General features: G+C 41.8%; 2 protein-coding genes and 1 long non-coding RNA gene across 13 annotated transcripts in view; 2 read left to right on the top strand and 1 right to left on the bottom strand.

The window, feature by feature from the left end:
• Positions 1-4,611, top strand: part of PPFIBP1 (PPFIA binding protein 1) — a 119,132-nt gene extending 114,521 nt beyond the window's left edge. For 8 of the 9 annotated variants that reach the window (XM_026066864.1, XM_026066860.1, XM_026066861.1 and 5 more), the window contains 5 exons: positions 767-892; positions 1,749-1,937; positions 2,479-2,658; positions 2,981-3,046; positions 3,932-4,611. In XM_026066864.1, coding sequence (XP_025922649.1) covers positions 767-892; positions 1,749-1,937; positions 2,479-2,658; positions 2,981-3,046; positions 3,932-4,018 — 648 coding nt within the window. In that variant the 3' untranslated portion in view covers positions 4,019-4,611. The remainder of the gene's footprint in view (positions 1-766; positions 893-1,748; positions 1,938-2,478; positions 2,659-2,980; positions 3,047-3,931) is intronic. The other variant, XM_026066865.1, reaches the window with a different exon arrangement.
• LOC112966584 lies at positions 4,130-17,678 on the bottom strand. 3 transcript variants are annotated; one of them, XR_003253674.1, is made up of 3 exons: positions 14,728-17,678; positions 10,053-10,228; positions 4,130-8,004 (listed from the first exon to the last, which is right to left on the bottom strand). It is a non-coding gene; the product is annotated as an uncharacterized LOC112966584 (long non-coding RNA). The 3 variants fall into 3 exon arrangements; XR_003253673.1 differs by lacking the exon at positions 10,053-10,228 and having other exon boundaries at positions 14,728-17,677; XR_003253672.1 differs by lacking the exon at positions 14,728-17,678 and having other exon boundaries at positions 10,053-11,198.
• Positions 8,000-10,060, top strand: REP15 (RAB15 effector protein). The gene is given in 3 exon segments (XM_026066868.1): positions 8,000-9,558; positions 9,561-9,936; positions 9,938-10,060. Coding segments are annotated over 3 exon segments (717 nt in total). The 5' UTR covers positions 8,000-9,296; the 3' UTR covers positions 10,017-10,060.
• Positions 17,679-18,304: the final 626 nt, after the last annotated feature.

Genomic DNA, 18,304 nt, shown 5'->3' on the forward strand with positions numbered 1-18,304 from the left:
ATCCACAAGAGACTCGCAACAACTTGTGGAGCTAGCTAATTTTCAGTTGTACTGGTGGAAATTACAACTAATCTCAGCGCACTGCAGGATATGCAAACTGTAGAGTAAGAGTAGTACAGACCTGCCCACTGTGTTCACAGGCACAGCTCGTATTATTTGTCTCAAGCTCCTGTAAGCATAATAGGAAAGAATATCGCTTCCCAGTAGGATAAACACAAGCTGCCTTATGCACATGTCAGCTCCAGGCTCAGAATCATTAGAAGGATAAAATATTTCATGTTGTGAATTTGTYGCCACTTAAAACTGGCCAATTTTAAAGCATACTACCTAGTTGAAATTTTTGAGACTCTTCCTGTAATGATCACAAAAGCACCAGAAAGGTGGTTTCATGTCAGTGTCTCACTAGTGTCACTATTTAAAGATTTAGGAGAACCAGACTCTGAGATGAAGAGGAAGCTTAGGAAACTCAGGAGAGTTCAGCTTATTGTGAACGCTGTGCAATGCAAAGATGCAATATTTCTGATGAAGGTACAGTTTACATCTGCTCTGAAATCCTCCAGCGCTTGAGGAAGGGTTGGGGTTTGGTGAAGACACATTGCCCAGTTTGGAATTGCTACAAGATAGCAATACAAAAAGTGGAAGTTTTTCTCAAGTGCAGAGTGGGCATGCGTCCATTAAGGACAGGAAAGATTTGTTTCAGTAAAGATTGGGGCTGAGAGAGCTGAATTAGGAGGTCTCCTTGACTGCACATTCCTGCTGTTCACAGAACAACATCACCCCTTTGGAGGTTACACAGTGGACCAATCATCGCGTGATGGAGTGGTTACGCTCTGTTGATCTAGCAGAGTATGCACCTAACCTGCGGGGGAGCGGTGTGCATGGGGGACTGATGGTAAGGTTTCAGACAGGCTTTTACATTTAATTGAAAAAAAAATATGGCTGAGAATCACTAGAATGAAGTTCTGACATCTTTGCTGCACACACCTTTCTTTTATCTTCTCATTTTGCTTAATAAGTCACTGTCAAAATTTGTTACCCTATTGTTTAAAAGACATTAATGTCTTTGCCAACATTAGTTTGGGCATCAGTGGGTTAGATTACCTGGATTCCCCTCCAAGTTTAATTTATGTATGGCATTTTCCACCTCCTGCCCTATGATGCTGTACACTGCTATCATGCTGTTAAATAGCCACCATCTTCCTTCTTGGACCTGAATGTGCTTTTCATATGCGAGGAAGTCTTGATTCTTCTGTAAAATTTGTAATTTCAGTGCCAGACCAGCACTATCTTTAATCGCTCTAGCCTCAGATGCTCCAGATGAGAGACTCATATTTGCAGTAGCTTATTGTGGTGTTTGAGAAATCTGTCCCTTCTCCAAATGTTTAACACTCTTTATTTTTCATCATTCCTCTGGCTACATTTTCCAGAATTAAAAGAGGATGGTGGGTAAAAAAGTTTGTGACAGCTTCACACATCACATGAACTAATGATTTATCTGTTCCTTTCTTCTCACCTGCCAGTTTGTTCCTATTTAGAACTTGAGAAAGAAATCCTGGAGATAGCATTTTATGAATCCTGTAACTAGTTAATTCTCTTTTGTCCATTTGTTGTATATTTCCTCTAAAATACAAACCAACCCCCAAACTACCTTCAAGTGACCAAATGAAGAGAGGTGTACCTGTTGATGTACTTGAGACCTCATCAGACAGTAAAGACTTCAGCTGGGTTCTCTGTGGTCTGGTTAATAGGTTTTAGAGCCTCGCTTCAATGTAGAAACCATGGCACAGTTGCTGAACATCCCACCAAACAAGACGCTGCTGAGACGGCACTTGGCAACTCATTTCAACCTACTTATTGGTCAGGAGGCTCAGCAGCAGAAACGCGAAGCCATGGAGTCCCCAGACTATGTCCTCTTAACAGCAACTGCCAAAGTAAAGGTAGGTTGCTTGTTTTGGATCTGTGCATGAGCTTCTAGGCAGATGTTAAGATCTCCAGTTTTATCCATGTTAGGGTGCAATTCAGTAAGGTCTAAGAAAGGGGCTGGTTTACTAATGAAAGCATTAGAGCAGGAATCAGTGGATTGGGGTTTGACTCTTGTGTCTACCATAAACACACTGTGTCTCAGCTCCTCATGGGCAGACAAGAGGTAGCACTCTTGTGTGTTGTCCTTCTGTTTGTACTATAAGGTGTTCAGGACAGAGACTGTTATATGCTTGTGGTTTAGTGCACTAGGATTCTGATCTCGTTTGGGATCCTGTAAATGCTATTGTCTAACTTGGGAGAATGAAGTTACATATCTTATTCTTTCAGATATAACTGCTGTGAAATATGACTGTACAAAAGATCTTTGTTAGGAAAGCAGTGGGGTTTTGACCCCTCTTCATCTGCTTATATTGAAACACCAAATGCAAGAGTAAGAGATCTGTTAATTCTTTACCAACTGTCTAACTTCCTATCAATTTTCTCTTCATTCATAAGCCAAAGAAACTTGCCTTCAGCAATTTTGGGAGTTTAAGGAGGAAGAAGCAGGATGATGTGGAAGAGTACGTATGTCCTATGGAACTGGGGCAAGCGTCTGGAAGTGTGTCAAAGAAGGGTTTTAAGCCTGGCCTGGATATCCGAGTATATGACGATGACGATTTGGACAGGCTGGAACAGGTGAACCACTCTAACAGTTTGGAGTCCTTGACTGTGTTGTCAGGTTTGATGGAAAAGCTTCCTTTTTCAGTGCCCTTTGATTTGGCCCATGGAAGCTGTGACTTCTCGCAGTTGCACAGCACCACAAAGACATGTCTCTTGACACAAGAAAGTTCAAACTGTGATTGCAGCATCTTTAGTCTGGTATAAAAGCCCTCTTCCCTCCTGGCAGGACACACTCCTCCCTTGCTCTGACCATGTATGGTGTAATCAAGCAGTTGTATTTTTTGCTGCACTGTGTATTAGCACAAAATTTATGTCTCCCATTATCTGTTTCTTGTAGATGGAAGATTCAGAAGGGACAGTGAGGCAAATAGGAGCATTTTCTGAAGGCATCAACAACTTGACAGTAAGCCTTAGAAGTGGGATCTGTGGAATAAGACCTCTGTTTTTCTAAGATTAGTCTAAAACCCTTGGCAGTCTCCGGTATTAAATAGTGGTCCTGAGTTATCTCTGAACACACTAAGTACAACTTTTCTTCGCTATTAGTGGTGGGTTGGCAGCTGAGTTTTGTAGTTCTGGGGGCAATTGCTGTGATGGATTTCAGTGCGTAGTGGGACTTGCTGAGTGTTTAAATGAGGTGAAACACCACTGGTCTTTGAGGACTGCGGGATGTAAAATGCTGTGCAAATTAGGTGTAGTGAAGCCTCATCTAAACAAGGGGTCAGATGAGGTCCTTTTTTCTCACAGGGGCAGAGAGGAAAAGAAGAAGGGTCAGGAAGATGTCTGCGCATGCTGGCTGGGGGCCTGGGGGCCACTGCCCCGTGCTAGCAAGCCCCTTGTAGCACCTAACCCCACAGCTCTGGGGGCAAGGGGTTCCTGGCAGGGCAGAGGGCCAGTGCACGTCCTGGGCGGTGGGTTGCCCACAGAGGGCTCCTGCATGTTTTCTCGGTGGAAGGGACTCTCCAGCCTGTGTTCTGCAAGCTGTTTGTGCCAGCAGGACTGGAATTGAGCCATAAATTGATCAGGGAACCAATGTGTGTTAAAAATCTCCTCCTCCTTCCCAGTGTTTGTATTGTTGGTGGGTTATTTTGCAGCTGGCGTGATCCCCTGACCGAGGCTACAGTGCAGCTGTAAAAAGCAGAGAGGGCAAGTCCAGAGGGAGAGGACAAAGTGATGGCCGGCAGCACTCACAGTGGTGGTTTCCGCCAGGCACAAGCCCAGACAGTTTCTAGTTGGGTTGATTTTAGTTAAGAAGGCCTGAACCTTGACTCTTCCCTCATTTCCTTTCTAGCACATGTTAAAAGAAGATGAAATGTTTAAAGACTTTACGACTCGCTCTCCTAGCACCAGTATAACAGATGAGGACTCCAATGTGTGACAGTAACCACCGGGCACTGATAAAGGCTCACTGTCCTACATGCAAGAAACATCATCATTATATGTGATGGGCAACAGATCATGTACATTACATTGCTCTTGCTTCTGTTTGTTAGAAGTGATATTGGGGGGTGGAGAATTAAAAAAAAAAAAAAAAGGTGCCTACTTTAAAGTTGCCATAAGAAACACCTGGACACTGGTTGGTGAATGCAAATTGTTTTTACTATATTTAATGTACAAACTGGTGATATGTTTCAGAGTGTTGCATTTAAATTTTCATGTTATCATAATGCTCCTTTTGCTTATTCATTTCCTGAGGTATTTATACTGTTCCAAGATACACAAGATGTTAGCTAGAAATACTGCATCTGTAGATGTCGTGCATCAGCTTTCTCTATGGTCTCAGCTGAAAAAAGATGTCACTGCTGTCCTTTTCAAATGGATTTGTCCAGCACAAATACCAGTTCTGCCTTTCCCACAGTATCCAACATAGGATTTTAGTTATTCGTGCCCTGCATAATCTCCCAAGTAACTCTTAACTGTTGCTCTTATTTTTATACTGTTTTATAAAAAAAAAAAAAAAAGGAAAAGAAAGTATATGAAGTACATATAAAAGCAGAAATTTAAATTTTGTGACATAGACTGATGGAAAGTTTGAGGTGTGGGGGAAGGGGAAAGCATTGTAAAAAGATTATCCCAGTTTGCATACCAGCTGGTTACTGGAAAAGGCAGGCTGACCTTTGGAACTGTTTGCTTTCTTTCCTTTTTGCAAAGTGCGCAGTTTAATGATCTTCCATTTTGGGGTGAAGCAATTATAAAGCATATTTCCTCTTGCAGTGACTCTTTCAGTAACTGCAGATTTAAAAGCATCTTTTCTTGCTCCCAGCAGCAGTTCTAGCATTCAGACAAGATTATTAACACTTCTGTGACTTAAAAATATTCTGGAGAATTTTCCTCTTGAAGTTGAGAGTACTCCTTGCATATGGAAGGGATATTTCTGTGCTGTGACTAACGTAAAGATGGTGTAGTTGCAAAAAAAATAAAGTTATATAGAAAAATGTATAGGAAATATATTATTTCATAATATTAAACCTAAGGTGGGGCTTTTCCTCAAAAAATCAAATATCAAAAATGTTGCTCATCATTTTACCTTCTTAAAGCAGAAGTCTGTTCTGCTTTGAAGATCAGATTTCAAAAATCTTAACTAGCCAGTGGATATCTTTTGTCAGACTTTCTGTATTACAAGGTGTCCTCGCCAAAAGCCAACAAAAAAGTAACTCTCTGTTGAAATGGTCATTTGTATGGTGCTGAATGTTGCATGTATTTTAGCACAATGGCATGATGCTTCTTTGCTTTGTACAGGGGAAAAAAACAGCTAGAATTGTTCCTTGCAATGTTGTTTCGCTTTAACAAGAATTTGTCACTCATTTCATCACTATTTTTGCTGGAAGGGAGACTGTTTTTGACACATTGCTTATATGGGATAAAGGATGTTAGATTTGTGCTGACTTTGGTATTCCTGAAATATTGTTACCAAAGTTAGGAAAGGAAAAAAGATTCTTTAAGGCGTTTCAGAGGTGCTCCCATCAGTTGCTGGGGTAGATTGGAGACATACTCTACCATTATATTATTATAGGCTTCTAAGCTATTACCAGTCTGGTTCTTTGAAGGATGTGCAGTGTAGACTATTATTTTTGTACAAAGATGAAAAATTTGATGAGGACCAGTTGTGTTATATATAATATCAAGTGCTGCCATTTTCTCTCTCCTAACTTGAGCCAGGCAAACAATCCATAATGTATTCAGAAAATAGTTTATGCCACTTCTGAGTTGTCTACAAAAAGATCACAACTGATACATTATTCAAAATTTCTGACTAAACAATATCTGCAAATAATTTGCTTATTCCTCTGCAATTTTGTGGGTGCTTGAACTATTTTAGGCAGATATATCACATTCTGTAATGCTTAGTGACAGCTTTCAGGTGCAAATAACCTGTGATACAAATTCACGGCTTGCTTTCTGTGAATAATCTGCAATACGGTTGTTATTTACATGTAAGTTGGGCTTGGGACTCTGCTCTGCCAAATGCTGCGGAAGCACCAGAAGCCGTGGTGTGGGCTTCTGAGCAAAGCATTTCAGTATATTCACTCTTCTAGCAGACTCTCTGGCTAGTCAACATGACGACTGGATATTCACAGGAAAAAAAAGGGGCTAGTGACACAATATTACATACTGAAATAGCTACAAAAAAATATTTTCAGAAAGATTTCATTTAAATCCAGTGCTGTTAATGAGCATATCAACAATTGCGTATGAAGTCCAGTGTAAATAGAATTATATTCAGAACAATCCTTTTCTGCATTTACTTGTTGGAAAACAGGTCATCCCTTCAAAGCTACCTATCATCTGAACTTTGATTTTTTTTTTTATGGGGGTATAATATGAAAGCAAGTGATAAAAATTCGGAAGTTAACATGCATGTGTGCACACAGTTGGTACCGTTGTGGTATTTTAATTTGTGTGTATTTGAAGAGGGCAGCATAACTACTGTGTATTGCCATGTAAAATCCAATAAAATCTTTGGAAAATGCCAAATGTTTCCGGAAGCTAGTAGTTTTTAAATGTATCCCTTTTTTTCTTCTTAATTGCCTAGGAAGCTTCCCCCCCCCCCCCATTTGAAAGACAAAGCAGGGAGAGGGGGCAGACAAAATTGCAGAGGCTTTGTGTATTTGCCTGTTCATTGGTGTGTGATGCCTGCAGAAAAAGTCAGCTATCACCTAAGGAATCGACTATCCCAAGTCTTTTTTTACTTATTTCTGAGATCTGGACACAAACTAGCTTGGGCTGTTTGGAAGCGTGTGATGAGAAAGTGCTTCTCAGCTGCCTGTTGTCTGCTCCTTGGTGAGTCCACGCGGGGGCCGAGAGACCAGCCCAGGCTGTCACCACTGTAAAGGGGAGGATGTCTCCACTCTCCAGTGTCTGTCCCCCCCATCACGCATAGCGGTGGGCGGAAAGGCTGCTGTGTTGGGGCCGCTGTGTATCGGCATGTGACACCAGCGGCCTTGCATCAGGTTCACTTGCACGGACGGAGGAGCATGTGCCCTGTCCAGTGCTCGCCCTGTCTGGTGCTCGCTGCTGCGGGGGGTGGTGCAGACTGACCCCTCTTGGAGGGGCTCGCTGGAGCTCGTCTGGCAGACCCTCGTTCTTCATGTTTAGGTGGGCACTCAGTCTCTTGAACATGGTACTGCAGCAGACATTGGCTGCCAAAATTATTTCTGTATTTAGTCTTTCTACAGAGGAGCTCTAATTTGTCAACAGGAATTAAGCTTCCCCAAAGTCTGTTTTGTTGCTAGGATGCAAGCACAAATGATGATAAATGTTTTGTCCAGTGTAGCCCAGATAACAGACCAGAAAATACAGAACCCCTATCTTTCCTTCTGTTCTTTGTTCCTGGGCACAAGATCAACGTTTCTCTGTGAACACAAAATAAGCCCTTTGAAAGCTAGAATATAATAAATATTTGTTTTCTTTTTACAGTGATGGGCAAAAGAAGATAGAAGATACGTACCCCTAAAGAGCTTGTGGAGATAAACCCCAGCATTTTTCTGCTCACTTAAAATATATATATATTTAGAAATGGAGAAGAAATCTGGAATAACCTCTGGAATAACTCTTCTATTTCCATTCATTAGGTATTGTTGCATTTCCTCTAGGAGAAAAGTTGCACTTACTTTACCTGCATGCTTTTATACCTTGCACTGCTTTGTCATTGTGAATGTTTAGTGCATACTTCATGCTTCACCTTAGTATTTTAGCATTTTCATTTGCAGCAAGATCTTCTCCTACCAAGTCTCTTCATCTTCTTCCTCCCAACTGAAGATAGTACTCTTTGAGGCAGCTGCAAAAATGGAAGTGAAACCTTTGGAGTTGCCAATATATTTGGAGCCCTGGTCAGGAAGGAGAGAGTATTAGGTGCTGAGAAACCTGTAAGTAGAAAGGAATAGAAATTAGAGTTAAGATCAAAGATAAAAGAATAGGAAAAAGGAGGTGTCCCCTTTAATTGTAGGTAGGAGATCACAAAGGAGCTCTGGAGTGGAGACCTGGCCTGTGGCACATTTGAACAACTGTGGAAGAAAAAAAGCGAGCGTGCAGGACGATCTGTCTCCTGGAGAGGGGAGGTCCTAGGGCAGAGGAGTGACTGACAAGCCTGTGTGCCTGAGAAGGAGTTTCCCCAGTGGTGGTAGGAACGCAAAGGCATCTGCAAGCAGAAGGGAAGAGATCAAATGAGAGGTTTTGAGCAATTAGGGGAAAGGGAGCAGAAGAAAGAGAAATCCTCATTGTTTTATTCATTCATTCAAAATGAAGAGGAGGGGGAAGAACTCAGTTGCAACAGGACAGAGTATGTTTTTCAAGAATGCTGGTGAGGTCCTGGGCAGATGAAGAGACTGTAATGGAGAATTTGGCACCAGCAGCACCCAAAACTGAACAGGGTTCCTGCCTGCAGCGTGCTGCAGCAGTAACCCCCATTCCAGCTTTTGCAGTTAGAAAGAGTGCATTTTGTAAGGTTAGGAAGCTTGTTTATTTTTAGATTTTGTTAGATATTTGATAGTCTTGCATGGTGGTGCATTGACTAGCCATTGTTCCCTGGGATAATCTAATTATATGTGGCAATAGTGCAAGCTTCTTAAGGGATCCAGAAGTCCAACTAAGTCCATGTGTGTTGTCATGGCACAGTTAATGGCACTGACATTAACGGCAGTTAATACATGCAAACAGCCTGCCAAAACAGACCACCACACCATTTCATGCACCCTCTGGATGTCTTCAGGTTTGGATGCTCACTGCGCCTCTCAGTGACTAAAAATAATAGATTCATGCCTAGGAACCACACAGTGCCAATAAAGTGGTTTCTTTATAATAGTCCTAGAAGTAGAATGAGATAAGATCAGTTAGACAAATGGAGCTGGAATTAACTAAGGAAAACAAACAGAGATGAGTTCAGTAGGTGTTACAGCTCCTCAGCCTCTTGGGCTAGTCTCTGCTCAGAGAGCTGCAAAGGAGCACACCAGAAGAACTGGTGTCTGCCCTCCAGAACAGCAGTTTGTTAACACAGCTTAGCTCTGCCAGTGGCATGACTTTTATCTAGGTGGCAGGTAGTAACCACTGTGCATATTAATAGGTATGAGTGTTCCCAGTGACTACAGAGCCTTCCCTGGTAAAGGAAGGGACTTCCCTGAGGTATTCTGTATGTGGGAAGATCTTCATTTGCACAGAAAATGGGCCAGAAAATATCACATGAAGACAAGCAGGAGAACAAGGCTGAAAATCTAGTAATCTGGGAAGTGTCCAGCCAAGGTGTGGTCCATGCATCTCAAAGGCTGAAAGACTATCTTGGATTTGTAGATCCTCAGAGCAAATTCCACCCTGCCACAAACACTCTGAGCGAGATCTTTTTGATCAACTTCATCAGCTTCTGTGTTGAAAAGGGAGTGGAGGAGCGTATCACAACCAGCAAAATGACCAAGCAGCAATCCTCGCTGTTGGGGTGGAGTGGATCTGGACTCTTTCTGGAGCTGACAAGCAAATCAAACTTCACTTTGCTGGGCAGGCTTTACAGATCGCCAAGCTTTTCTGTAATGAAAGTGGACCGGCTGCTATGTTTGATGAGGGCTGCAGGAAAGCCATGCTGGCAGATAAGGTTTTCCAAAACAAAAGCAGGTTTGAGAAGCTGGCCAAGTTCTGCTGTCTGGTGGGACGGGACTGCCTCGGCTTGTTCATAATGTTCGGTGTGCCAGGGAAGCCTAAGGACATCCTCAGAGTCATGCTAGACAGTGTTGCCAAGGAGAAACAAAAGTGCTGCCTGGCAGGCAAGAATGCTCTAAGGCAGTTTGTCATGAGTACTGACAGCTTCCAGATACAAAAACATGTTAGAAAACTGCATCTGCACAAAAAATGGACTGAAGGAGGTGGGCAATGTGTACATAAACTTTCTATAACTCTCTTAACAGCAGTGGTTTTGTGCACTAACTTACCGAAGGATGCTTGGGGCTGATCTCTTCGTCACCTACATCTTCTCTTGCTCCATCCTCGCCACCCCCTTGTTTCCCACCTTCCCACTCCACCCATCACATTCCCTTAGATCATGCCTTGGGATCAGCAGAAGCCAAGATGATTCAGTCGCTCCAGGTTTTGAATCAACAAGACATACCTGCCAGCAAATGTGTTTATAGAAGGCACGTAATTTTTCCAGAACATTTTGTTTGCCAGACATCATTGTCTTGCCTAAACTCGATGAAAGCCTGATCACCCCAAGCCTTTGGGAGTTCTCACTAGACTYGACTCATAGCCTTTGTTTACTCTGTGCATAGAAAAGGCAGGGGKTTGTTTTGTTTTTTTAATAGGAGGTTGAGTCTGTACTAACGAAAATATATTGTTATTAATCGTAAGATTTGGAATGAGAGCAAAGGCCAATACAAGGACTTAATAATGCAGCTCTGAAGGAGTGAGCTGTTTCATAATCAGGAGAAAAAGCCCTTCCCTGAGCTAGAAATAGGCTGTATGAAAAGACTATAACCTGCCTGTTAAAAATAAATCAGTGTTAGGCTACTGAGTCTGTGACAAAAGGATCTCTGCGCTGTGAACCTGCTGAAGAAACGCATGGGCAGTGTTGGCCCCATCTGCAAAGTCTGTTCTTTCTAAGTGGCTGTGGAGGTCAAGGTGTGGCAAAAAGCAGTGGTAGTAGTTAAACAAAACTTGGGGAAATTAACAAACTGGGACAAAAACCTGGTCCTGGTGAAGTCAGTGAGAGGTTTGCCTTTCACATCAATGTAAGCAGGCTCCTGGCCAGTCATGGTAGCTGAATAGAAGTCGTCTGTAGGAGGCACAAGTATTTCACTCTGAATTTGTTTCAGTATTTTAGCAGCTAATTGTATTTATGCAGTGAGTTATTCCATTTCCCTTTGGTTTTAGTTGACAAGAGTTTCAGAATTAGTTAAACAGTGAAAGGAAAAACTGATCGATTTTCAAACTGCTAAATTCACTGACTTTTTGTTTATGGGCCACTGTGGCACTGTAGCTGCTTACTCTGAAGTAACTTTGTTTGGCACATGTCAATAGTTTTTGTGGACACAAAATTCCATTGCATGTAGTTTTCTTATTTCATTTGTTTTGCTTAACAGAATAAAAATAGTTTCAAAATGTCATTCTTATTTTACTATTTAATACTTGATAAAATACATATAAAATGGTCAGCCTATGACAAGTGAGAAATAAAGGCTATTTGTTACTTACACAATTATAAAGAAAAAAAAGTCATAAAGATGCCTAGGCAGAAATGCCAGCAGTCTTAGATTTCCATGAAGTCTGAACTGAAGCTAACAGGTGAACTGAGAATAAAAGCAAATAGGAAAGGAACTGAAATTTTTGGCCAGTCAYGAACGTGGCTTGGTATGGGGAGGGGAGGCCTTTTATTCTCAAAATAGTTCACTGACATACAGTTGCTTTTACAGCTTTGGCTTAATTGTATTTTTGTTTGTGTAGCAGGGGTTTTGATAGGACAGAGTGGATAATTCTCGTACTTTTACAAAGAAAGGATGTAAAGGTATAGAGATATATGCAGACAGTGAAGACTATATGACCATTCGGGGGGGGAAGAAAGCCTGTTTAAATAACTAGCATAGTCAAAATTCTAGCTGCAGTGATTATTTTAATAAATGACCAGCAGAAAAGCTTTGATTTCCCATTAGATTGGTATCTTTCTTGTATCTGGTATTCGTTTGGGAATTGCCTCTTAATCTATTCAATTCTGTAAGAATGCTATCATCTCTGAAAAAGTCTGTCCATACTTTTTGGAGTTTGGAAAGTGAAAGGGAAAATCAAAATGATTTGACTATATAGAATTTGAATTATTAAAGTGATTAAAAGTTACACATGAGGGCAGCTGGTCATTCAATTTATATCCCCAAAGTTACTCTGGTACCTCAGATAAGTTGTGTTGGTTTGGCCCTTATTTTGGGACGCAAGCTACGTTTCCCAGAGTGCGTCACAGTCTTCATCTGGTTGCCTTGTGGGTTTCAGCTCAGGAGTCCAGGCCCTCAGAGACAGTGGGAATTTGCCAAGAATCTGTACTACTACGTACTAATAATGGTAAAGATGCGTGCACAACAAGGTATTTACAATGTAAATTTGACTTTGTTCTTTTATTCAGCCAAGCTGAACCGTAGTCTCAGCTCAGGTGACTCACAGCCATACCACATGCTTTTGTAACTGAACATACATACATTTTACCAGGTAAACTGCTGACTGCAGGTTGTTTAATCCAATGGTAATTCATGTAATAGAGTTAGTTAGTAAAAGCAAAGATAATTTTGGTTTTTTGCTTTCTTCGACAGCATTTGTTAATGAATGGTTTGGTTAATGCACAAAACTGCTGAGGATGAGCCTGAGAGCTCGTGTAAGGGTAGATCAGAGAAGAAAGATTTCTGTCCAAACAGGAAACTTGCTGCAATTGGCTAATTAGCTTAGCCAAGTTAATTCTTCAGAACAAGAAAATAGCAGCAAAAAAACCCTATTCCACCCTTTTTTAATATAAGAAACTTTTCTAATTTAAGATACATACTTAGTATTTCTCCCCCAAGAAATAATAATTGAGGTATTTATGCACACAAATGTGTGTGTTTGTTGTTTGTTTTTTTTTTCAGCTGACCCGAGTACTCACACTATTTCTGTTGTGCTGGAGTAGTTGTTTTTTTCCCCCAAACCAGAGTTCCCAAACAAACCACCTAGAGTTGTTTTGGCTTTACTGAGTTTTCAGCTTGCAAGATGAGAAAAATACACAGTGAAATACAGGTTTACATAGTGGTCTAGACCCCAAATCACAGAGTTAGAAGGCCAGCATGGTTTTGAAACAGAATACTGACTTGACTTAACCAAATAGGGCATATTGTTAGTGAAATGCCTCATGTCATACAGAACCTCTGTTCAGCTGCCCTCAGAGACAGTCAGCTTAATTGTGCCACCATATATATAATGGCATTGTATTGATAATGTGTACTAATACCATCATTACATGCAACTAATAACACCACTGCAGTTGCTGGCTGGGGAGCAGGAACCTGTAGGCAAATTTTCAAGAGCTAGTTACAGAGTTTTCCAGGTAACACATTAAAAACACATTCTTTTAAACTCCCATCACAACTGGCCCCTCAGGGGCATCTCAGGGGGTAGCTCATCTCTGAGACGTGGAAAAATCTCATGTCCGTGCAGCGAGTCTGGCAATACAATACAGGTTGGAGAGGGAGGGAATAAGCCCACCAGCTGGGTTAACACAGCTGCTGCACAGCTGCACAGACTATTTCAGGAGGTACAAAACAGAAGGATCCAACCCCTGCAGCAGCAGGCTGGGTCAACCAGGAGTTTCTAACTCCAGCAGAGATGATCTGGGACTTTGTTGCGTATGTTTTATTACTCAGGGAAGGCTTCTGGCAGAGCCCTGCCCTGTCCTCCCCATACCCCAGCTGTATGCTGCAGCAGTGTCCTTAATCTACAGTGCTGGTGTCCCTCAGTCTCTCCTCCCAGGGCCTGGCTGYAGCCACCCCTCAGTTTCAGCACCCTGAGCCCTTTGGCTGCTGCTTCCACTCTGCCTCTTCCCTGTCCTCAAGAGGACATGGTTGTGGCAGCTCTTCCCCTCTTTCTAGTCCCTAAAGTTCCTTCTGGCAAGGGTGGACCTGGGGAATGGGAAACATGGGGCTGGGTGGGGAGGGGAAGAGCTGCCGGAGTCCTCTTGGGAACTGGATGAAACGTTCTGGGAATGGCCTGCTCAGGGGGCTGGAGCAGTACAGGATGCTGGTGCATAAAGCACTTCTAATCAAATTGCACATGTGGTAGACTTTAACTAGCTGCAGCAATAGCTCTTACAGCACATTGCTGGGAGGCAAGCACAGGCCAGACGAAGGAAACAGTCTGATGCAGACCAACTTGTGAGTAAAACAGTAGTGCTACACACTGATCGAGGCAGATCTGTTTGTCTGAAAACAGTGCCCTATGCTGTTAGTTCAAACTGTGGGACGGCAAGACGGGCAAGAGCTCCAGAAGTACTGCAGCACTGAGCAGTGCTACCTCTACCCCATTAGGCTGTTTGAACAAGGAAAATTGCATTTCCCTGCTGCTCCCCTCCCTGGTTTGGTGCCAGCCTTGAGCCTTCCCACAGCCTCCTCCCCACCGCACACATGTGTAAGAAGTTACAAACAGAAGGAAAAGCCTGGCTGCTATACTGACTGCCCAAGCCACCTTTTCCTCCTATTCCTCCCTCCCTGCTCTCTGAGGCAGGTTCAAGAGGAGAAAGGTTCAGGAACACTGAGGCTCCTCTCTGCAAACCCAGTTATTTTTACCAGAAAATGTAGATAAGCACACTATTAAACCACCAGTACTTCCTTATCTGTCACACTGTGCCTTAAAAGATTAAAGCATACAGAGCCCCCTCAGTAACTAGGCATGGGGGAATCCTGGATAGATGAGGACTTGCTTAGGGCAACTGGTTACTGCCCCACACCTATGCCAGGTCCCAGACCTGAGAGCTGCTTGCAGCAATGGTGCAGGCCCAGGCTGGCACTGTGTGGCAGAAACAGCTGGGCCTGCTGCACCACAAGAAACAGCACAGGCTCATGACCCAACTAAAGGAGTGAGATTAAGGACAGTCTCATTTCTTACCTCCTCCTCAGATCCTCTGTTACAATTAGGAAGCAGCACTCAGAGAAGAAGCCCTGATGTATGCGTCTTCACTATTAGTGAGGCCTGTCTCACTCCGTACAGCAATAAGTGAAGGGGACCCATCTCTGGTGGAGGCAAAGCAGCAGCAGGAGGCCTTTTGATCATATTTCTCTTGGTCAGCTTTTCACAAAATGCCTTTCATGCAGGAAGTTCATGTCTCCTCAGTTGCTGTGTTTTACATCGTAAAAGAGGTTGGCAGCACTCAGCCCATCTTGTAAGAAAACTGGAGGAATGCTCACATTTTCTGTGAAATAGACAAATTGGCTCAAAGAATCATAAAAGTAACAAAAATGACATTTATGACTTATCTGTTTAAATGCTGTTGTACACGACCACAAAACAAAAGGGACCAGGGCTCAGTTTTATTTCAGTAAATTATATAAAAAAACACCTCTTTTTTCTTTTTTTTTTTTTTTCATAAAAGAGCTACATGATCACAAGGAAGATGTACAAAATCAAGATAATAAGAACAGATTGGGGTGATTGAGGGGAGGAGCATGTTTACTCCCTGAGCAGGCATCCAAATATAGTGGTCTTCACCAAACTCAGGCAAAGGAACAGATAAGCACTTAGGTAATCAAAGCAAACAGACCTTTTTTGAACTTTCACCTTCGAGAAAGTGTTTTACAATTAGAGTGTGTCTCTTAAGAGGTTGAAAGAGCTATCATCTATGAAGATGATGTGCTAAATAACACACAGGTGATTCACCTGCAAGATATTTTATTTCTTACACAGATGTGAAAAAAGCCAGTAATTGAGTATGTAGATTAAGTAATACAAAAACAGTTTATGCTTAAACAGCTAGCTATTTTTGACAAGTAAACTTCATTAAATACAGTCATGAAAAAAATCTATGATGTTTATCCCACACTGATGTAAACCAGCAGCAAGATAACTATGCTCAAATTTCCACATTTTGCTTCATAAAAAGACAGACTGAAACATAATTGAATCTTATTTAAACTTTGGAGCATGGTAATAAAGAACAAGTTTCAGAAGCAAACACCAAAAATTCAAGATCTCAGAGGCAACAGTCTAATTAATAAAATAAGTAAGTTTAATAATAGTATTATTCATTCCAGATTCCTTAAATAAACCGTAGTATCTTTTTCTCTACTTATTTCACACTGAAAATTAACCTTTTAATTCCACAATACCCATCTGTTGTACAGGCACAAAAGGAAACATGGCCAATTACAGCTTCAAAATACCTACCCAAATCATCAAAAAAAGTGATATTATACACTGATACTTGTAGCTAACTAACATCCACATTACTTTGCATTTCACTAAATATCCTTTCAAACCACTGTTTTCCATCACCAGAACAAGATTTTTAGTTTCATAGATTCCTTGCAGGACAGCTTTAATCTCAGTAGCATCTTTGTTGTTTGGAAGCAGAAGATTCTGCAATCAAGATGCTTTAAGTTTACTGCAGATTAAGTAAAAAGCTGCTGTAAAAAAAGTAAATAAAAAAAATAAATCAGAGCTATAATAAACAGCATCTAAGAAACAGTTTCAGATTCAGCAAGACACTTGAATTTGTCGTCAGTTAGGTGACTTAAGGCTTTTCCCATGCATCCTTTTCAAGCAAATCATTTGGAGTTTTGCCTGAGCAAATTATGCAGATGCAGGTGAGGCTCCTGCTTACCGCATCCAAAGTTGGACTACCTAGTGAAACCCACTCTAGCGATGAGCACTGAGCTCCCCTTGTTCCAGATATCTATGGATAACAGGAAACCAAAACTAGACCCCGTTGTCACCTAGGTATTCTTCCTGCATGGTACATGCAGAACAACTGCTTTTGTACTCATACAGCATCTTCTGCTATTTAAAAGTAAATACAGAAGTTAGTATTTTTTTCAGTACTCAAAACACATACAAGCATAGATTCCTAGCTGTTTTGGAGAACAGTGAATAAAGCCTCCTGCTTTCCACAGTTCCTTTCATTGCCCGGGGATGGTAATGGCTACTCGAAGTGGACAGCTGGAAAAGTGTTTGCATTTAAGAGAGGCCATTCCAAAATACACAGGAAACAAATTTTGTGTTGATGTCTACCTCTCTATTTTGATTAACATGGTAATTTGCATGACTTCAGTCATAAAAAGTTAATCGTCATCCTTCAACTGAATAGTCATCTTGAAGCTTCTGATGTTGCAAAGATTATGCATACAAGGCAAACTCCTGGCCTTCATCATGTAAAAGCTCTGTAAGGATTAAAGTTTGGCATAAGCAAGGTAAATAATCCAGCACATTCCATATATTTTCATACTTCATTCCAAGTAAAATTTTGAGTATGCACAGTGTTGGGAAGCAAGATATCACTGCCACTTGATTACAGTGCTAATAAAGTGTAAACCAGTGTTCAGTGCCCTAAGAAGCCATACCTCCCGTCCTTGAGATGGAATATAATCTTTTTATGGGACAGCCATGGCAAGTACAATATAACTGAACAATCGGCACCACTGTCTCTCTGCAATACAGTTGTTTCTGTGCAAAATAGAGTACAATTTGAGTACAGTTAAGCTTGAGTGTCTTACTTGCCAGAGATTTAGAAAAACTGAAGCAATTTTAACCTAAATGCAGCTTCTCAGCACTGTGCATCAGCCACTCATGTAACTTTGTCTTGTTCCCCATTAAATGTTTTTTCTTTCCTTCCACACGAGATCACTGAATTATCAGTCTTCTTTAGAAGGAGAACCTCATGTCCTTGGTGTACCCCAGTTTGTCCAAGTTGGGAATGCAAGCATACTGGATCATTGGAGGAGGGCCACACATGAGAATCAGAACATCATCTTGAGGTGGGGGCAGGTGATCTCTGATCATCTCTTGGTTCACGAATCCTTGGCTATATTCCCAACCTGTTAAAAAAATGAAAGTGGGGAAAAGGAAAAGAGGACAAAGACAGGAAAAGAAAGATGCAAGTCACTTTGCTATGAAGTTTGGGTGGATTTTTAAGGGACATTCTAGCCTGTAGTATTTGCACACTCCACTCACGTGTCCGCAGCACAATTACACTACATGGAAGAACTGCCATCCTGGTTTTTAAGGTGGAAAACTGATGTATGGAGAAAACAAGGGCTAACTTTTAAAAAAGCTTCCTAAAAGTCCCAAGGTAATCTCAGACAGAGCTGTGAACAGAATATCTTCCCAGCTCCAGTGTTATGAAATAACAACATCCATCCTCCTTAACCCACTGTTTACATGTTCATTACATAACATAACATCATTACATATCATAACAACATCATAGAAGAAGACTGGAAACTGGTCACTGCTCGTGGGAGGAGAAAGGCTCCTACTCCTCCTGAAGVCYTGMAGCTGAAGARSAGGTTYAGKGCCCTCCAGGATGAGGAGGAGATGGGCATGGCTGCCAGGGAAGTACCTGGGACAACAGACCCTGTGCCCTGCCGGAACGCCCGGATTGTTGTGGGGGACTCCCTGCTGCAGGGGACGGAGGCACCAATCTGCCGACCTGACCCCATGTCTAGAGAGGTTTGTGGCCTGCCAGGGGCTC

This window comes from Apteryx rowi, unplaced genomic scaffold (assembly GCF_003343035.1).
Source record: "Apteryx rowi isolate R43461 unplaced genomic scaffold, aptRow1 scaffold_25, whole genome shotgun sequence".
NCBI classification, from domain to species: Eukaryota; Metazoa; Chordata; class Aves; order Apterygiformes; family Apterygidae; genus Apteryx; species Apteryx rowi.